The sequence below is a fragment of the Neodiprion lecontei genome, chromosome 2, assembly GCF_021901455.1.
Source record: "Neodiprion lecontei isolate iyNeoLeco1 chromosome 2, iyNeoLeco1.1, whole genome shotgun sequence".
NCBI classification, from domain to species: domain Eukaryota; kingdom Metazoa; phylum Arthropoda; class Insecta; order Hymenoptera; family Diprionidae; genus Neodiprion; species Neodiprion lecontei.
The window spans coordinates 25,204,044-25,223,719 of NC_060261.1; the positions used below are offsets into that span (position 1 = coordinate 25,204,044).

Here is a 19,676-nt window from a genome sequence, read left to right on the forward strand (position 1 = left end):
CGTGTACGGTAACGTCGGGTCACTCGTGCCTTTTCGAAAATATGTCCGATCCTCAAGAAGACTGGTAAAGGATTGCGGCGTCGGCGCTTGGGGATCTAGAAGCCTACTACAATACAATTTTTTCCAGCACAGTTCGGCCAGGCTCCCTTCCCCCCCTCCTCGAGCCACCAATGAGAGTTACTTTTACCGAGGCACGAGTGACCCAACGTTACCGTTTCAGGGTTAAGAGAGTCTACGGGAAGACGCCAAGGCAAACAGTCTAAAATTCCCTATAGAGTGTGGGTAGTCAATTATTAACGCATTCAAAAGTGAATTAACAACTCGGTATTGCTAATTAATCTCCGTCATTATAACAACCTGTGATTTGATCACAACGATAAAGCCTAAAAGAAGTCACGAAATCGACCGAAAAACCAATTTTAAAACTTTAGTGCATCGCTAGGTCAGCAGGAGGGAAACTTTCAAAAAGCCGTAAACTTGAACCACATCGAAAAAGTCCCAACATCATCTAAACAATCACACGAAGGAGCTACTGCCAAGTCTAAAGCAAAGGGATGAGTGATTTTTAACATACTTATGACTTATCAACTTTTTCGATTACCATCATAGACAATTTTATATCCCAGTGTGTGTTAATTCCGGCGTATTTTATTTTAATTTATTTATGAATGTTTGAATGAATGTCTAAATTTGATTATTTTGACGATGGACAGGATTTAGAAAGTTTTTATATCTTATTTATATTTTAGTAATATTTGATCTATATTTTAGTAATATTTGATCTACATTTTATTTATATTTTATTTCTTTTTCATTCACGTTTTATTTATATGACATTTATATTTCGTTTATATTTTATTTATATTTAATTTTTTTCATTTATAGTCAATATCATATTTATTATCGTACTAGTCATAATTTTTTTTTGTAAGCCTGTCCATTGATTTCATATTTTTTCTTTTATGTTGACAAGAGATTCAAATTCTTCACCGTCCCTTTATTTAGATTATTTATATCCCCTTATTGATATATGTTTTTGACCTCCCACATTAACCAGAAGATAGGCAAAAACAAAAATAAAAACAATTATTTACAAGTGTCATTTGAAAGCTTTTTTCTTCTACTCTTATAATACAAAAAAAATTTATACTCTGACCGTTTTTGTTTCCCAAAACGGCAAAAAATTTGGGCGAGTTCTATTTCCAGCACCACTGAGAGAGTTACGTAAATGTAAACAACTGCAATGGATTCAACGTGAAGAAAATACGTATTTAACATATTTTCAAAAAAGTTGATTGTCCAAGAGACGTTTAACAAGTTACATTGACGGGTATATCTCGAATACTAATAAGTATTTTCAGTAAAAATTAGGACAAATCAAGAATATAGTTTAAGGATTAATATCATTTTTATTTTGGTACATTTTCCCAAGAAGATTATGAGAAAATTATAAAAAATCATAGAAATTGTATTAGCGCATTGATAGCTACTGAATTTAGGCTTGCACGAAAAATGAAATAAAATATTTTATTGTAAACATGACAAGTTTAAAAATTTTTAGATAAAATATAATTACAATTGCCATTAAATATTATAAAAATGTTATACTCACCGTGCACAAATAGTAACATAGCTTTTCAACTTCCCGTTTCTCTGATTTCAGAGAAAATAGGAAGTTATTGTAATCACCCCGAAAATGAAAAGTTGAGTTCTCACTCCACGTTTTGAGGTCCGGAAAATCACCTCCAATCATTTTCAAACGGACGTCTGTGTGTGTGTATATATGTATGTATGTACGTGCGTGATCAATTTTTTGTCCGACGATATCTCGAGAACGAGTAGTTAGATTTTGATGAACTTGGTCTTAATCGACACACCTCTTTCAGACTTAGACCTGATTAGATTTTGGCTGTTATTGGTTTAGTAGTTTTTGAATAATTTAAAAAACCAAATTCACAAAAATAAAAAAAAATGGTGTTATCTTCGCAACGGATGAACGGATTTGCATGAAAATTGGTATCCGAAGGTGTTTGGGGTCGCTGATCACATATCTGAAGTCACATTTGCAAAATAAAGATTTCACGTAGTAAATATGCTCGAAAAAAATTGAAACATTCGGAGTTTGATGAAATTTGAAAAGTTCATGTTCTTTGGGTCGCTGATCACAAATTATTGCCTGCCCTCCTTTTGTTGCCCTCAAACACTACACAAACCGGACTTCCATACAAGCGTGCAGAAAAACAGTGTTCGATACGCCAGGCCAAACTCGCTTCTTGCGCACTACTCGGCTGAAGGCCGCATGAAGCCGAGGCTCTGCCTCGGCTTCGTGCTGCCGTCAGACTCGCAGTACGCAAAACGCTCGTTTAGCCTCTTGTATCGAAATATACTAGTTTCGAGCACAAATAACGGGAAGTTCAAAGGCTGGCTCACAGTCAGCCCAAATCCGCTTTTTATTATTGGTTTACATGAAAATAGTGGATTGTAATGATTTATTCTGTACTATCATCGTATAAAAATGGTTAAAAACTGAAAGCAATCAATAATTATGTAGCTGAATATTCAAGTAACAACGACGGAAGGTCAATAATAAAATCAGATAATGCAGAAAAAAATCATTCACGTCGGGTCAAAGTGGAAACCGGGTTCTTTAAATGATGCCGTATGAAAGATCGGGAGAAGTAGACATATATTTTTTTTTTTACTCAATCAAAAAGGAAATGGTGATTATCGGTTTTTTTTGGATCGGAAGACAACCAACGTAGCTTCTCAAAATTTCGTGTGTATTTTAACTTACATTTAGACAGTACTAGAAAAAATTTTTATTATCAATTGTCGCAAACGGCGAAGTTATTATCTGACCATTGAAGCGCGCCGTTGGAATCTCGAATTGGCAGAAAAGATGGAGTGCGTAATTCTTGTCTGAAGTGTAAAAACTAAAATTACTTTTAATCGACATATATTTTTATCAACGATGAACTAAAAAACCCAGAAAAAACTGTTAAATCACATTCATTTTCGTTCAAAATTTTTTTTGTAAAAATCGTTACTTTGTACGTTCGAGCTCGACAATTAATATGATATCACGGTTTGTTGGGTTGTTTTGGTACATCGATAATAAAATGATGTGGGAATTAAAAATAATTTTAGTTCCTACATTTCAGACAAGAAATATGCACTCTATCTTTCCTGCCGATCCAAACTCAAGCAGCGAGGCCCTTCAATGGTCAGCCGTTGACTAAAGATATATTCTTCAGTTAACGGGTCAGCTAATGATGCTGTCATTTTGCGACATTTGGATGATAAAAATTTTTGCTCATACCTTTCAAATGTGTGTTAAAACACACTAGAAGTTTTAAGAACCTTCGTTCTTTCTCTCCCTATCAAAAAAAAAAATCGCCGACAATCACCTTTCTAGGCCTCTAAATCAGGACACTGCGTTCAATACTGTCTCATATACGGAGCATCCCATTACATCTCCATCAAAATCAGCGCATCCGTGATGTGTTACAGTTACTCTGAATTTTTTTCCGTACAAACACTTTTCGAAAGGCAAGATTGCTTCTCTACCCAACGTAGATACTTCAATTGCGACTAGCTGAAACAGTGTTTCGATTCTATGCCTACGAAAAGTCAAGATCGAGAGAGCAAAAGAAAAGTTGTTGGAATAATTACGAATATTAATGTTATGGAATAGATCGAGCGCGTGTCGAAAAGAGTCCCATTTCGAAACGAATGATTGTTCTAATTTCCTATTATAAACGTATTATTGTAGATAATCTAGTTTGTCTCCTGGAAAATTATAAAATTTATAGTATGCATCACGTATGGGTCATATAAGTATATTATTATCGTACATGGACCGCATATACATATATACTTTTTGGTCTCTGCATCATTATGACATCTGATTTATCATTATTTATCATCAATGTATACATACTTTGCCCGGGTACCTAAACTTTAATTAAATCACGTTTTTGCTACGAATTTTGGAAGAAATTGATTCTCATTATGAATTTCTTGAATCGCTGACGATTCGGTAACGGTATAAGTCGGTAAGTACGCACAAGCTAAATATTGACTTGGGCTTACCATTACGACGACTGTGTTACTCGGAAGGTTGTTGCAGCCAACATCATGTCGTGATCGGTAACCCTCTGATGCTCTGCAGTAAGTTCCCAACTATGCCGCTGGAACACCGCAGAGAACGCAAGCGCGCGACGAATTTCGGTAGTCACTGGTCACACCTTGGTCACACCAAAGCCCATAAGGGTAACTGTCTTTATATATAGTCTCCAGTCAACGCATTTTATCAGTTATACCTATGTATATTCATCTATGGTTTTCTATATGTACTAATATTATAAAGAGGAAAGATTTGATTTTTTGTTTGTTTGTTTGAAATGAATAGGCTCCGAAACTAGTGGACCGATTTAAAAAATTCTTTCACCGTTGGCAAGCTACACTATTCCCGAGTGACATAGGCTATGTTTCATTTTCAAAAAAATTAGGGATGCTTACTAAAACTTGAATAATCTAACCCAAGTTGTAAAAAAATAAACAAAAAACTTCCTTCAACCGCGTCCGCTGCGAAAACTGTTAATGATAGAACAAAATGATGTATTACAATTTTTCAGGACACATCACTATCTATAAAAAAATGTCGCGACAGCATGTCTCCATCTTTTATAGTTACGTCACAATAAGCGTCCTTTTATTTAAAAAAATTTATTAAAATATCACCGCTAGAAAAGGCTCTTTATTCGTACCTTAGGTATTGATCCTTATACTCAATAAATTAAATGGCTTTTGTTTTGCAGTTATGACCTTTTAACAATTAGTATAAGAATAAATAAAAAAAATATTGAAAAATGACAAAAAAAAAAAAAACAAAGTGAAAAATAATATTTAACAAAATAGAAAAAAAACAAATAAAATATAAAAAACCAATGTAAATACAAAAAAAAGTTTAAGAAAATATATTCAAAAATTAATATCTCAGTTTTTTGTTTTCAATAAAGGTTATTTTTTTAGAAACTCACTGTAAACATTGTGTATTTTCTTTTATTATATCATTATATATGCCCGTGCGAAGCCGGGATGGGCTGCTAGTATCATATACGTATCTATGGTTTTACGGTCCATTATTCTCCATGCTATATGGTATAGCGTAAGTTGCTTATAGTACAGCTCTCAGCTCCGAATGCGCATATGGCATTGCTGAGTGTAATATAATAATTGGATGTAATGGTGTTAATATAATAATATATAATAATGTATAATAATGGGTATGTTCCGATATACACTGCGAGCACTGTTCAGTGCTCTTACTGGGGAGAAATTCGTTCCGTTATAGACTGACAATATACAGTCGCAGTATCCTAGGGAAATATATGACGTCATAAATTGTCGCTATTTTTCTACTGTGAACACTGGTGGTTTCGAGGTAAGGTGCTCTCAGTGCTTTGATCACGTGATCAACAGCGTTCAGAAATTTAACAGCTTCCACTATTGATAATTATTATTATTGAATATTGTCATTTAAAAGTACCGGCCGTTAAAACCAAAATGGAAAATTTGAAGAAATTGTGTTTATTGCAGTGTGAAACAAATATTATGTATGAAATGAAAGTAACGCCAAAAAATGTCGATCACAGTATATTGTACTGCGTTCCGTTTTAAACAGTAACCAGTATAGCTAACTATAAAGGAACGGCTTCGCAGTATACTAAATTGACGTCACACCTTACAGTGCTCGCAATGTATATCGGAACATACCCAATATTATAGCTCTTTGTAGTCTGAAGATCTCGTAACATGGTTTTAGCAGAGACTAGTAGAGAGATTGCCAATGCTCGCCCTGCGGGTGAACCAAGCTGCAGGGGGATTTGGACGTGGTGGGAGTAGTTCGCGTGCATATTGGCTTGGCCGATACGTCAGATTTTGGAAGATCGCTGCTGCAGCTGCGCGTACATCAGCTACCTGGGTAATGCAGAGTGACTGCAGAGCTGACTGAGCGGCGGCGTGCGCGTGCCTCGAGCGTATCTATCGGGTGAACCTTTTTGTTTGGAAACCGCGCCTTCCGCGTTCGTTGGAGAAATCAACATATGCGAGAGTTCACGTTTATTCACAGACTCAATTGTATTTTGCTGATGATGAATGAGTCTGTAACCGAACATTTAATTGTGATAAGCATATATTTATATCACGGTCTCCTCAATTGGGCCTGTTGCGGAAAAGTATGCTCGTCAAAAAAAAAAAAAAAAAGATGTCGTCTCCATCCGAGTATCGTTAGATTACCAGCCACGAGTGCAACGCCCGCTGCTACGGACTATATACAATAATTTGGCGGTCCAGTGCATCTTCATCTACTGAAGGCTTAACAGCCAATTAATTACTTTTTACGTAGATTCAGTTCAATTAGATATAATATCATTCGAAGAAATTGTTGATGCGTATACGTGATCGAACGAAAGAATAGTCTCTGACGCAGTCATGCACCTATTGACGAGCATACTTTTCCGCAACAGGCCCAATTGATGAGACCGTAATAAGAATATATGCTTATCACAATTAAATGTTCAGTTACGGACTCATTCATCATCAGCAAAATACAATCGAGTCTGTGTTCTTCCAGAATCTGACGTATCGGCCAAGCCAATGTGCACGCGAACTACCCCCACTACCTCGGCCAGCGGAGACCCCCTCGAGCACCTGCATTGGCAATCTCTCTACCATGATGTAAATATACAAGGTGTGCCAGAACTAAAGACCGATTTTCGCTCAGTCTGCGCATATCCAAGATGACGTCACAAAAATCACGTAATATCACGTAATTAGGTTACTTGAGATTACTTAATTATTTCCGTATATTCTGTTTCCTGAAAATGCCAGTTTGCGCAGTCCAAAGTTGCAACAATAATAACATAAACACCGAAGGACAAAATATCAAGCCTACATGACGTCACCTTGGATATATTTTCTGATTGGTTCAACTAAAGCGTATGCGCATGGTTTCACCTTGTTTCCTTACATCATGCTCTCTACTAGTCTCTGGTTCCACGCTGTAAGACGTAGGAATGGTATCCGTCCACTATCCAGTGATATTATGATTAGTCCACTATCTAGAGATCGGTGGTGTCACCATTGTCACCCCGTTGGTCCAGAGGTCAAGGGTCAGACCACGGATTGGTCAGATCCAAGTCGAATTGGCATGGAATGCACTATTCTACGCATTTAAATTATCGAATGATAAAACCAAATTCTATTTCATTGCTCTGTTCAATGCGAAAACCTACAATCATGATCATTATTATTCGAGTATTTCTAGCTTTGACTCAAGTCAAGTCTTTCTATGCATATATTGCAATTGTCATGCAAGAATCAAAATTGTTAATGCTAAAACACCTATTCTATGACAATTGTAGCACATGAATTGTTGAACAAACGTATTTTCAAGCTTGTTCAGCTGTGAAAACTTCACCATCACATTACATGTTGCATGAATGATGACTTATTATCACTAGTCAGCTGCTTGCAATACCAAGTGTCCAAACTAAACTCCAAGTCCAAGTCTACACATGCAAAGAGAGCAAAGCCTGCCTTTGGGTAAGGCTAGGTGATCAACGTAGACTAATAATATCAATGATTAACATCATGCCAGCACATGAGTGTGTAAACACAAGTGCTTATCAGTCTTGATGCACAGTTCGAATGTCGAACAATTTCGACAGCGGGATCTGAAGAACAAGAGAGAGAAGAAGTACAACGGTAAGTATAACCTGGACGTACAATTTATATTTTACCAAAGGTCTATTACAAAAGTTATCTGCCCGCATTTCCATCACTATAAACATTAATTATTTGACTACAGCTGTTCTCCTTTGTGCCAGGCTTTCCGATGCATATGTGTTTTTGGTTCGGAACGGACTTAGGGTCGTTTCTTTTTCCAAGTTACGTCGTAAGTTCAACTTGGGCTTTGGTCATGACTTGCATAGGACTGACAAGCCTGGCCATTCTCTTTGAGGGCATGAAAGTACTGCAAGTTAAACTGAGACTCGGCACCGTTGCTTCGATGTCAGACAATCAGCCTCATTCCAATGAAAACTCCTCCCTGTTGTCAAGATTTTCTTCCGCATCCTTCACCCATGCTGCCTCCACAAATTGGTAAACTTCTAACTGTAAGGATCAGGACCATTAAGATGATTGTGTCACTTAAAAATATTGTTATTGTTGTTTTCATTTTTTTTAGAAAAAATCTCCAGTGTTATCTTGAGCTCTTAAACACCCAGAGTAGAAAGCTTATTCCAAGAAATTATTCTTAGGAACGCGTCTGTGATAAATACTACAAGAAAGTTTCAACTCCGCATGAAGTTTCAGTATTTTTGACCATTTGATCATATATTCCAATAACAAAACATGATACATTAAAGTTTGAAAATCCAAAGAAAAGTTGTAAAGCGCTGATTAATTTTATACTCGACCTTGTAACCAAAGGTGGTAATGAAGTTTGAAAACTTTTGTGGCAAATCGTAATTTAAGACCCTTATTTTCAAACCAAATACCAAATTTAGTCAAGTAGTTTCTTTGAAAACTCACAATCTTTGAGCGATTGATTTTTTTAAACTAAATCCTCTGAGTAACTTAAAAAAATTCTTGTTTCGCTAATATTTGTATAATTACAGTTTTATTCGATTCTATTACACATATCCTAAAATCGAAAGAAGTACAATGAAATGATCCAATATCTTTTGCAGCCACGTTACCCTATAAAGAACGCACAATGACAAGAAATTGAAGATATGTAGCACATTAACTATTCCTTTACAGTGGCAGCTGGCCGAGATGGTTTTTAGAAGTATTTCATTGGTCTGCACACACAACTCTGGGGTATCTGCTTATGCTGGCTGTGATGTCTTATAACGGTTATCTCAGTATCGCATTAATCCTTGGAGGAGGTTTCGGGTATTGGATGTTTGGACCGTCACTTCACCAACTCAATATGCATCACTTTGACGACCAGCACAAGAATATGCAATGTGATTTGGAGTGCTCAGGTAGTTAAAAAGATACTAGATAATATCTTTCCAATTTATCCTTACATCGATTTGAGTCAAAACAAATCACTTGCAGTAATCTAATCCTGATCAATTTATCAGTAGGTCGTTGAACCAGAAAATCAATACTTTTTATTAATATTCCTACGAATTAATCGTACATTTAAGATTTATAAAATTAATATATTCATAAGCTACGATGATTTCTTCAATAATACAAAAATGCAAAATACTGAAATAATAAACAAAAACTTATATATCGATGTTTCACGCCAAATGTTTTCGTAACAATAAAAAATCGACTGGATTCACTCAATCTTATTTTACGATGGCCATTTTATTCAAAAGACGATTTTATACAAATTCACAACAATACATTTTTTTTAATAGCCAATCCAATATAACCATTCGTTGAGCTCAATCAATATCGGTGCACTGTTGTAAATATAAATACTTGTAACCGTACAAGCATAAATAAGAAAAGTTCTTAATAGAATTATAGAAAATAATCTTGAGAATAAAATTAGTCATTATGGAGTGAAATAAAACGAATCTAATAGACTTTTAACCATTTTGAAGCGATTTGAAATGAAGCATCAATATTTAAGCTCTTGTTTAATTAACCTATAAATATTGTTTCGAATATGGTAATTCGATGAATACTCAATGTTTAACTATCTTGTAATGAAATTAGTAAAAAGTATGGATTTTTGGCTCGCCAACATCCATCAATTCTATTTGCGAAATACTTGTAGTTTGTACTTGCATGTTTGTGTGTCCAGCATATGCTTAAGAAAAATTGTTTTTTATTACCGTTTCAGATGCAATAACAAATACCGAAAGACGTCAATCAAGTGTGTCTGTAATCGGAGAGCAGCTGGCATCAGAAGCTAGTGCACAAGTGCACACGTGATGGAGATTTAGTAAATGAGAATCAAGACAAAATAGGCAGTACGAGATGATTGATATACAATTGAGTAGCTTTATGTAATAATTTAATTCTAAGTAAGACTTGAGGAATGACGCCTGTTCAAGTGACGATTTTTCACAGTTGAGACAATTTTTTAAAACATTTTGGTATTTCAGCTTTAATTCTTAGATCAATGAGCTATTGTACTGATTGTGAGTTGAAAAAAGTGCTGGGTGAGCAATTTTACATCTACCTACTTTCGAAATATTTTTGAAATTTCACTCATAGAAATATATTATATTAATAAAAAGTCTATTCATTTCAAAACGATTAGTTGTTACTTGATAAACTAAAATTGAATGAATTTGGTGACCAACATCAGATTATAGGCACGGTAGAAAAGTAATTTCGAGTGTCAACTAATCAGCATTAAGAAATTCATCTTTTTCTGCAGTTAATGCATAGACGGCTTTTCGTAATAACAAATACATTGGCAACGGTAGAAGTTAGATAATCCTTTTTTAAGAACGAAGTTCTCTGCAATTGTAAATACGACATTTTCAATTTTAATCTTAGAATACATATTCCGCTATGGTGCCTATCACCCAACAATCACGTAAACTTGATTCAATGGCTGTGATAATAAATCAAACCGTAAGTTATTACTGCTTGCAATTAAAAAACATGATGCTGCAGAATATTAGAAAAGTATAATATCGAGACCAGAAAATATGATACAGTAACTTAGATTTGGTAGTGTTGCCTCAGCCAAATAAATTGACATAAGTTACACACTAAAGATATCCTTGGATTGTAAAACTTTTCAAGTATAAATTCGACATCCCGCATTGATATAAATATGATATGTGAAGCGAAAAAAAACCATAAAATAATTGATATTAGATTGTTCTGGCATCAGGGTACTGAATTAATCCTAATGTGTTTGTTTACACTCTTTCCTACATACTGAATCTATGCTCAAGGCTGCAATAATATCAACCAAATTTTTGAAAATATGTAGTATTAGAATCAAAGATTTATAATAATTCAACAATTATTAATTGGTGAAATATAGTGAGTGTCATATAGTGCTTGGTTGGTATGTATCGATGTACGAGTCAGTAACCTGCCAGTCACAACAGCTATTTGCTATGACCGAGACGGGCGACTGCGACGAATACCGATGCTCTGCTTGCAAAAAAGCAATTAAAAGCCAGGTAGTACAATGCAAGAGTGGTCCGAAACTTTTTTACCACCCAGAGTATGTGAATGAGCATAAGATACTGGATAGGAATCGTGAGCTAGTACAGTGCAAGGGTCCATTCGATACGTTTAATGCAGAAGATGAACGTCCGAAGGCAGTAACGCAGTTAGCAGGTGATAGCAGAGATCGTTTAGCATAGACTGGACCGACGGGAGGAATAAGAAGTAACAGTCCATCGGTAGCGGTTGACACAAAAATAGACTGGCTGATAAAAACAGTGAAAGCAATGAAGGCCGAAATCGCTTGCAAGAATGAAGTTAGGAATATGATCCAAGAGATAACTGGTGTGGAAATCGGAGGGGTGCAGCAACAGATATAATCCAGCCGAGTAAGCATTGACTCCTATTCTTTTCGAGAACAGTTTCGCCGATTTTTTCGTAGGTAGATTTGACCTCAACCAATGAGCCCTTGATTTTTCCGCCATATCAATTTAACAGCTGATTATTTACAAAAATGTTGAAAAAAAAAAATCGAATTTTTATTTTTAATTTTTTTTCCATCGGCGTGAGAAAAAAATGTTTGATATAAAAGTAGTAGATCTCAACCTCGTGTATAAGAAAAAAATTTTTTGATTTAAAAAATAATTTTTAGTTTAGCCGCAAAATGTAAAAAACCAGCCATTTTTTTTTTTCAAATTTCAATCCAGTTTCCTTAATTATAAATTTAAACCTTCGAAACTCACATGTCGCGTGTGAAATTAGAGCTTCAAAAACCAGTTCCAAAAATTATTCGATTATCTCGTACATTATGGCAACAAATAGCGATTTTCGAAAAAACTTTGGGTACCAATATAATCCAACATAATGGGGTTACAGCGTCAAAAAAAATTTCTCGTAGTACTTACAGATATGGAGATTACTAATGCGATTGAAAAAAGAAAATTTTTCTTACTTAACAAATAGGATTATTGCTGAAATTATTGACTTACGAAAAACATTTTTTAATATTGTTATTTCTGTTTTTGAGACCAAAAATTAAAAAAAAAAAAAACCTCTTCATCATTATTAGAACCGGAGTTACACTTGTTTTACTTATTTCCGATTTATTATCAATGTTAATAATATTAAGATTTGAAAAAAATACTATATCTCGTCCATACCTCAAGGGTCAACCATGAATTTCTTCATTCTGATTTGAGCTCTATTTTTATCAAAATTAATTAGTGAATCGAGGCAAACGCGAGGCGTCGCATCCCAGCAGCGCGGCAACGTGAAACGGGGGCGCGGAGACGCGGTGGGAGGCATACTTAAATGAATATCTCCGGTAAAAATTATCGTAGAATTTTTTTTTTTTGAAACTAATTATTTTTTTCTCAGCTACCGGAATATTCAATTAGTTTTTTATTTTGATCAATATTTTTTTTTTCTTTTATATCGCAATATCTCCGGAAAAATTGTAGAAGGAGTAGGAGAATAGGAGGCAGTCGATTACATGCCTTATTCGCCTGTACTAATAGAAGAAATGAAGAGAATGATACAGGAAGATGGTACGAGTAAACTACAGTGAAGCAGTGAAAGAAAAGAAAAAATAAAAGGTGATTATCATCAAACCCAAAGTGTAACAGGAGAGCGAAGAAACAAAAAGAGTGATAAAGGAGACGGTGGATATAAAGAGTATGGCGGTGGGAATAAGTTACTGAAGAAAGGCAGTAAAGGAACGGTGATCCTGGGCTATGAATCAGGAGAACAAATTGAAACACTGAAGGCTGCAGTACAGGACAAAATGGGTGAGGATTTCAAAGTTACTGAGTCAGTGCAACTGGAACCGAAGATAAAGATAGTAAATGTGGAAGAAGAAGAGTTTAAACTAAACGACGAAGAACTAGTTGACACAATAAAAATGAGGAATGGGATAGAGGAAACCAAAGGAAGAGAGATGAAAATTGTAAAAAGATTAATGAAGGGAAGGAAACAGGAGCGTAACAGAAGAGGAACCGGCAAGAGATCAATAATACTAGAAGTAGATGAAGTAACCGATGAGAAGCTACCGCAAAAAAGTAAACTCACCGTGGGATGGAAAAAATGTCCGGTTTACAATCACATCAGTGTAAAGCGATGCTTTAAGTGCTGGGGCTATTATCATTTAGCGAAGAATGGCACCAGGGAAGAAACTTGCTATAGATGTGCAGGAAAACACAACGCAAGAGAGTATACAACGAATAAGAGTAAATGTATAAACTGTACGTTCCAAAATTAAAAGTACAATCGATCGGGAATATCCAACATACAAAAGAGTGATGCAAGAGAAAAAGACGAGTGTGGGATGGATAGAATAGCAACCACAGAAGGAAGAGACGATATGGTACACAAATGCGCAAAGCCTCTTAGCACGTAACAAGGAGATATGACATCAGGTGGTTGACAAAATGAAACCTGCATTAATAGAGTTATCAGAGACGTGGGTGACTGCTGAAATAGGAGACAGTGAAATATATGTCGGGTTATAGTGTAATTATTTGCGATGCAGAGTAGTGAGTAAACAGCGAGAATACAAGACCAGGAACTAAGGTAAAATTGACATGCAAGAGTTTACAACAGTGCTGAAAAATTCCGTGCAGCAATGGACAAATGGATATATTAACTGGAAGGCAAAGCTGTTTATCGATAGTGTAGTACGTACTCTGGACATCGTAGTACCAATAAAGGTAGTTAAGGTTCCAACCGTATGAGAGAATAAAATGGTACTCAGATAAGATAAGAAGGGCGGCGAGAAAAAGAGACAATGCATACAAAAAAAGCAATGCATGAGGGAACGAAAGGATGACTGGGAACAGTTTAAAGTAGAAAGAAATGAAATAGTTAAATTAATAAGGAAAAAGAAAAATGAATGTTAAGAGATCATGATAGACTGTAATAAGAATGATCCAAATAAAATGTGGAAAACTTTGAAAGAACTTATTAGCAGGGAACCGGCTAACCCGAGACACATTGAAGATATGAAATTTGGAATATTAGATGATATGAAGGAGGGTAAGATGGCGGACTAATATAACATGTTTTACGTGGAAAGTATTAACAACATAGTTAATTCAATAGATAGGGATGTATCTGCAAGTCCAGGTAGAAGAAGAATCTTGGTGGGTGGTGGTGTGGAAAACGAAAGAAAAATCGAAAAGTTTGAAAATATCGGAATAGGGGAACTCGAGAAAATAGTCAATGGACTCCAGAGGAAGAAAGGTACTGAAGAAGGTATATCAAGCGAAATATTGAAGCTGGAGTTCAGTGCAATTGGAAAGGAGTTTGTTGGTGTCATCAACGAATCCTTAAGGGTGGGCTGTTGTCCTAATAATTGGAAAAAGTTCACGATCATACCGATCCCAAAGATAGAGAAGGCCAAAAACACAAAGGATTTCCGGCTAATTAATATATTACCATTGTACGAAAAGGTTCTAGAGCTGGTAGTAAAGAGTTAAGTAGAAAAATATTTAGAATCAAATAACGTTATAACAGTGGATCAGTCGGGTTTTAGGGAACAATTTTCCTGTGAAACAGTGATTCAAACTGTCATAGACGAATAGAGATTAAACATTAGCAAAGGGAAAATAGTAGGAGTAATCTTCATGGATTTAAAACGAGCATTTGAGAGTGTAGATAGAGAATTGTTAATAGAAAAAATGTGGCAATATGGAGTTAGAGGTAAAGTGTTAGAATGGTATAGATCGTACTTAAACAACAGGGCACAACAAATTTGGTTTAATGAAGAATTTTCCGAGATTATCATAATGAAATACGGTGTTGCACAAGGATCCGTATTAGGGTCTCTGCTGTTCATTACATATATAAACGATGTAGTTGACATATGTCCCGAAGACAATGAAATAGAAATAAAAATTGTTGCTGATGATACACTAATGTATGTTACTGGAGACAGTAGTGCGGAGGTGGAATGAAAGATGAATCGGGCATTAGGCATAGTTGAAAGATGGATGAATAGGAACAAACTGAATATGAATGCGGAAAAGACGAACTACTGTATGATGGTAAGGAATGTAAGGAAAGAATTGAGAGGAAATATTGTACTGAAATGCATCGACGAAACAGAGTTAGAGCGAGTGGAGATAATAAAATATTAGGTGTTATGATAGACGATAAGCTGCGATTTAAAGACCATTGTGAGTATATGTTGAAAAATATAGGGAAAAAAATTACTTTGCCGGACTTTGAGTTTTGTGTAACACTGCTAGTGGGTATGAGTGAAACTGTGTTAAATAAACTGCAGACAGTGCAGAATAGAGCAATGTGAGTAATACTGCGATGCAATCGGTATACGAAGGTGGACGATATATTGCAAGCGGTTCAGTTTTATAATGTGTTTATAGTCACGTTCAATGCTGTAAACAAATTGTTACGAAAAGAATTGGCAAGTAAATTCCAAGTTGTAAAATCGAGAGCGGGTCGGGTAATACGTCAGGCTAAAAATATTGTAATCCAATTCAGGAAAACGGAAAGTTCTCAATAGAGTATGTTTTGCGAAGGAGTGAAAATGTATAACGCACTGCCAGAAGAGTTTACAGGCTGTGTCAAATTAGTTCAATACAAGAGTATGTTAAAAGCATTCATTGTAAGTGAAATTAAATAAGTGCAATAATATGTAACATTATGTAAAACAAATAGCTGAGAAAGTTAATAAACATGAATCAATCTCTCTCTGTCTCCCTCTCTGTCTCTTTCACTCTCTCCCTTTCTCTCGCTGTGCAAGTGATCTGAGCGGCAAGCTGTCCGCGCTTCTGCATGCATAGTAAACGAATTTTGACGGTACTTCATCGTTTTTTTTTAAATCTGTCGTGAGTAAATAAATAATCGTTATAATAAGCACTTATCGTGAGGTATAGGCACTTAAACAAGTTATTTATTTTACACAATGTAGGTAATCTTACATTATTTTATACAATGGAGATAATCTTATACTTATATGTACACTGTCTACATGCTATGAACATCATAACAGGTGGTCACTATGACGATTATTTACTTACGTTAAAAAATCGACAAGAACTATGAAAATTCGGTTATTATACAAACAAAAGCGCGGAAAATAGAAATTTTGTATTTTCATACAGATACCCTGGTGAAAATTTTTACTACTAAGAATTTTTACAGAAATTGGAATATTTCGTGTTATTCCATACAAAATTGTGAATGTGTACGGTTTTTCATGAAAAATTGTTAGTTTTCTTTGAAAGTTGTAGTGTCTTATAAACTTCTTACTGAAAAAATACAAATTTTCATGAAAATTTACCATTTTTTATGAGAAACTATGCGTATTACAATTTTTTGCATAGAATTATTCGAAATGTTCCTATTTCTCTGAAAATTCGTAGAAAATCATAGAAATCATTTTTACCAGGGTAAGTATCATTTGTACATATACCACATGTTCCTACAAGGATTTTGTATAATTATAATGCACTGTATAATACGTCAGCAATTAAATCTCTATTTAACAGCAAGTTCACTAAAATCAATGTCAAACACCCAAACATGTTTTTTTTAAATAATTTTCTACAATTGATCAACATCAGTCGTCAGCATTTTATACCTATTTACTTATCTATTAGATAATAAACAAGACAGGCACATATATCATTGGGTAATACACCAAAAATGCTATTATAAAATCATGGACGGCAGCTCCCAGGTGCAATATAACAATTGTCATTATCACACTAGTTTTATATTATTTTTTTATTGTGTTTTACTTTTATATTTTTACACCTGTAAGACTTAAGGAAGGAATAGAGTAGAGAAAGCGAATATATTTGCAAGTACATTTTTTAACGGTATCGAAACAACTCATATAGCGACTATTTAGAGTTGAAACGTAGGTTGACCATGCTTAAAGACAGTGTATAAGAATATTTTTGTAGACTTCTATCCCATCGCAATGAAAGGCATTAACAATATACATATGTGCATCCACTCCTTACCAGTTGTTCAAAATTCTTAAAATTGAAACTGTCGTAGATTTTGGTTAAAAACTTTCTTCCTTCTTCGCTGTAAACAACATCTCAAGTAGCTGTGTAATCTTGTGGTGAGTCTTACGAGCCATTAATAATTTTCTCAAGCATTTTCTGGACTGTTTTACGTAACCTATTCTTCTGTAACATCAACATTAAAACATTCTTTCTATATTTTAGAAATTAAAAGCTTCAACTGAAGCAAAATTGGTGTGACATGCGCATGGATAGCTAGTTATTCAATATGACCGACCGAACGCAAGATCAAACACCAGCATCGAGGAACCATTCACTTGAGGAATTAATTAAAAATCACTGGAAATCACTGGGATTCAAGATGTAATTTAATATCGACAATCACTTTCAAATTAGTAATATACCAAACATCTCCAAACTTTTAGGAACCACTTGAAGAATATTGAAATTCAAACTAATTTTTAATATTGGACATCATGAGGGAATTAATTCTGAATCGTTGATGAATTTAAAGCGAGTGGCCCCTTTGACCATCACCGTAAAATCTGTTCACAGATTTCTTTGTATAACTTTAAAGTGCATCAAAAGTAGTTTTATAATACCGCTTTAGAAAGATTTGACACTTTGCACATTCAGAATTTGAAGTCTAGTCTTTCCACAAAATTATAGTGATACCAATTTAACAGCAAAGTTTCGTGTGTGTTGATATCCATGTAATTAAATGTTGGTCACTCTGAAGTAAAACTTCACAATACTGAAGGTAATTTTTTATTATTGATGTTGTGTAACTTTCAACGATCAAGACTTGAGCAATTTGACATTTGTTCACCTTTTTTTTTATTTTTAGTGCCTGATTCAGAAACGAGATTTACTTGGAGTTCTAATCGATAAATTTTAAACAAAAACTCAATTCGGTGTTGATATAGGGATTATATGATAAATGTCTGAATAATTATGGAAACTTGGGTAGCTTGATACTCTGCAAATAAACGTGATTGATCGAAGTTTCAAGTATATGGTGCGATACATGTAGCACTGAGTGCTCAGTGTATCGAACATAGTCAGATGAGTAAATTTGAACTAGCAAAGTATATCTTGCCAATTGTAACTGACCTTCCGGGATACAAGACACATAAAGCTTCGAACAAGAGAAGCCAGTAATATGAATCCCAGCAGAAATTTATAAATTTCAAGAAAACAACTGTTTGGATACAATATAAACAATATAACTGGTCATAGTGCTAATTTCATTTTTTGGACACTGATTTAACTCGTATAATATAATGAAAAAAAGTGAGGTCACTGTGTTTCATAGCATAGGTTCAGAACTAAGTAAAAAATATACAACAAACTAGTCATAATTATTACACTACTCTAAATAGGATTGGTGAATTGCGAATTGGATTTTCATCAATGTACGAGTTATTTTATTTTTTATTCATACTTAATTATTATTTGTAGTTGGATAAGTTTATCGCCAGTCTGATACCACTGACAGCAGTCATCATGCTTTTATTGTAAATTAACAGACATGTACTTAGCAGTAGTATATAATTTGAATCTTTTTTTGTACGAGATGATTATATGCATACATTTTTGATTAAAGAAGATATTTTTGTGTGTAATGAACAGATTTTTAATGTACTTGGCGAAAGGTCTTTGCACCGAAGGTGCTTTTTCGGGAATTATGAAAAACCTGTCAAATCAGCTATTTACAATTTTGGTGTTCTAGGTAATTGCCGGGTTTTGCCCGTCGCGCCGTGTCGTGTTACAACTGAACGACAATTTGCCGATATCTGCGAAAGAAAGAGAATTCAGTTCTTTTACAACTAAACTCGCGTCCGACGTAATTTTTCTTTTCCAGACACGATATCGTGAATTAGATGTGCTGTTATTTGCATCATCCCGTTTCATCTTCCCGTTATTTTTAAATATTCCACGTTGTATATACGTACGCAATTATACATGCTACGTCGCCAGGAACGTCCGTTCAGGGATCTATCAGGACGGAACCTGAGTTTAATTCAGTCGTAAAGAAACTGAGATATTTCTGAAAATGGAGCATCTCTCATTTTTCACCCTTCGCTTCTATTATACTGAAGACCATAATTCAGATCGTACTGTCTTCGGAAAATCGAGATTGCGGAGAGGGATTCTCAATTGACGAAACCGTTGTCGTCGGGTATCGCGAGAATTCATCAGATATTTACGCTGATACTACGAAAAAATAAATGTAATAGACTCATTATCGCAATTACATCAAAATATAAATCCGTAGCTCGATAAAATTCTCGACAAGAGGACAGTGAGATATACTCAACGCATTCATCACTGATGTATGTCATTCGCAGTCTACGAGAGGCACGTCCAATCTTGTTCGTCCCCGAAACTTCTAGAAGAAGCGAGAGTCGCGACGTGGGCCAATAAACGGAGGCCAACTATAGAGACGCGGTCCAATCAAAGCGTGAGTTTCTTCTATAACGTGGAGATTCGGACCAATCAAAGGAAGACACG

At 35.0% G+C, this 19,676-nt stretch overlaps 1 protein-coding gene and 1 long non-coding RNA gene across 4 annotated transcripts; one reads left to right on the forward strand and one right to left on the reverse strand.

The window, feature by feature from the left end:
• The first annotated feature begins 7,067 nt into the window (after positions 1-7,067).
• On the forward strand, positions 7,068-18,787 carry LOC107218775 (probable low affinity copper uptake protein 2). 3 transcript variants are annotated; one of them, XR_006903037.1, is made up of 5 exons: positions 7,069-7,770; positions 7,893-8,166; positions 8,830-9,056; positions 9,878-11,558; positions 17,367-18,787. XR_006903037.1 is itself a non-coding variant. In XM_046732692.1 (4 exons), the coding sequence occupies exons 2-4, from the start codon at positions 7,901-7,903 to the stop codon at positions 9,967-9,969; spliced, it is 585 nt and encodes a 194-aa protein (XP_046588648.1). In that variant the 5' UTR covers positions 7,068-7,770; positions 7,874-7,900; the 3' UTR covers positions 9,970-12,284. The 3 variants fall into 3 exon arrangements, 2 of the variants coding, with proteins under 2 accessions (XP_046588648.1, XP_015512261.1); XM_046732692.1 differs by lacking the exon at positions 17,367-18,787 and having other exon boundaries at positions 7,068-7,770; positions 7,874-8,166; positions 9,878-12,284; XM_015656775.2 differs by lacking the exon at positions 17,367-18,787 and having other exon boundaries at positions 9,878-12,284.
• On the reverse strand, positions 16,052-19,578 carry LOC124293119. The gene is made up of 2 exons (XR_006903038.1): positions 19,118-19,578; positions 16,052-18,958 (listed from the first exon to the last, which is right to left on the reverse strand). It is a non-coding gene; the product is annotated as an uncharacterized LOC124293119 (long non-coding RNA).
• Between the last annotated feature and the right edge of the window lie 98 nt (positions 19,579-19,676).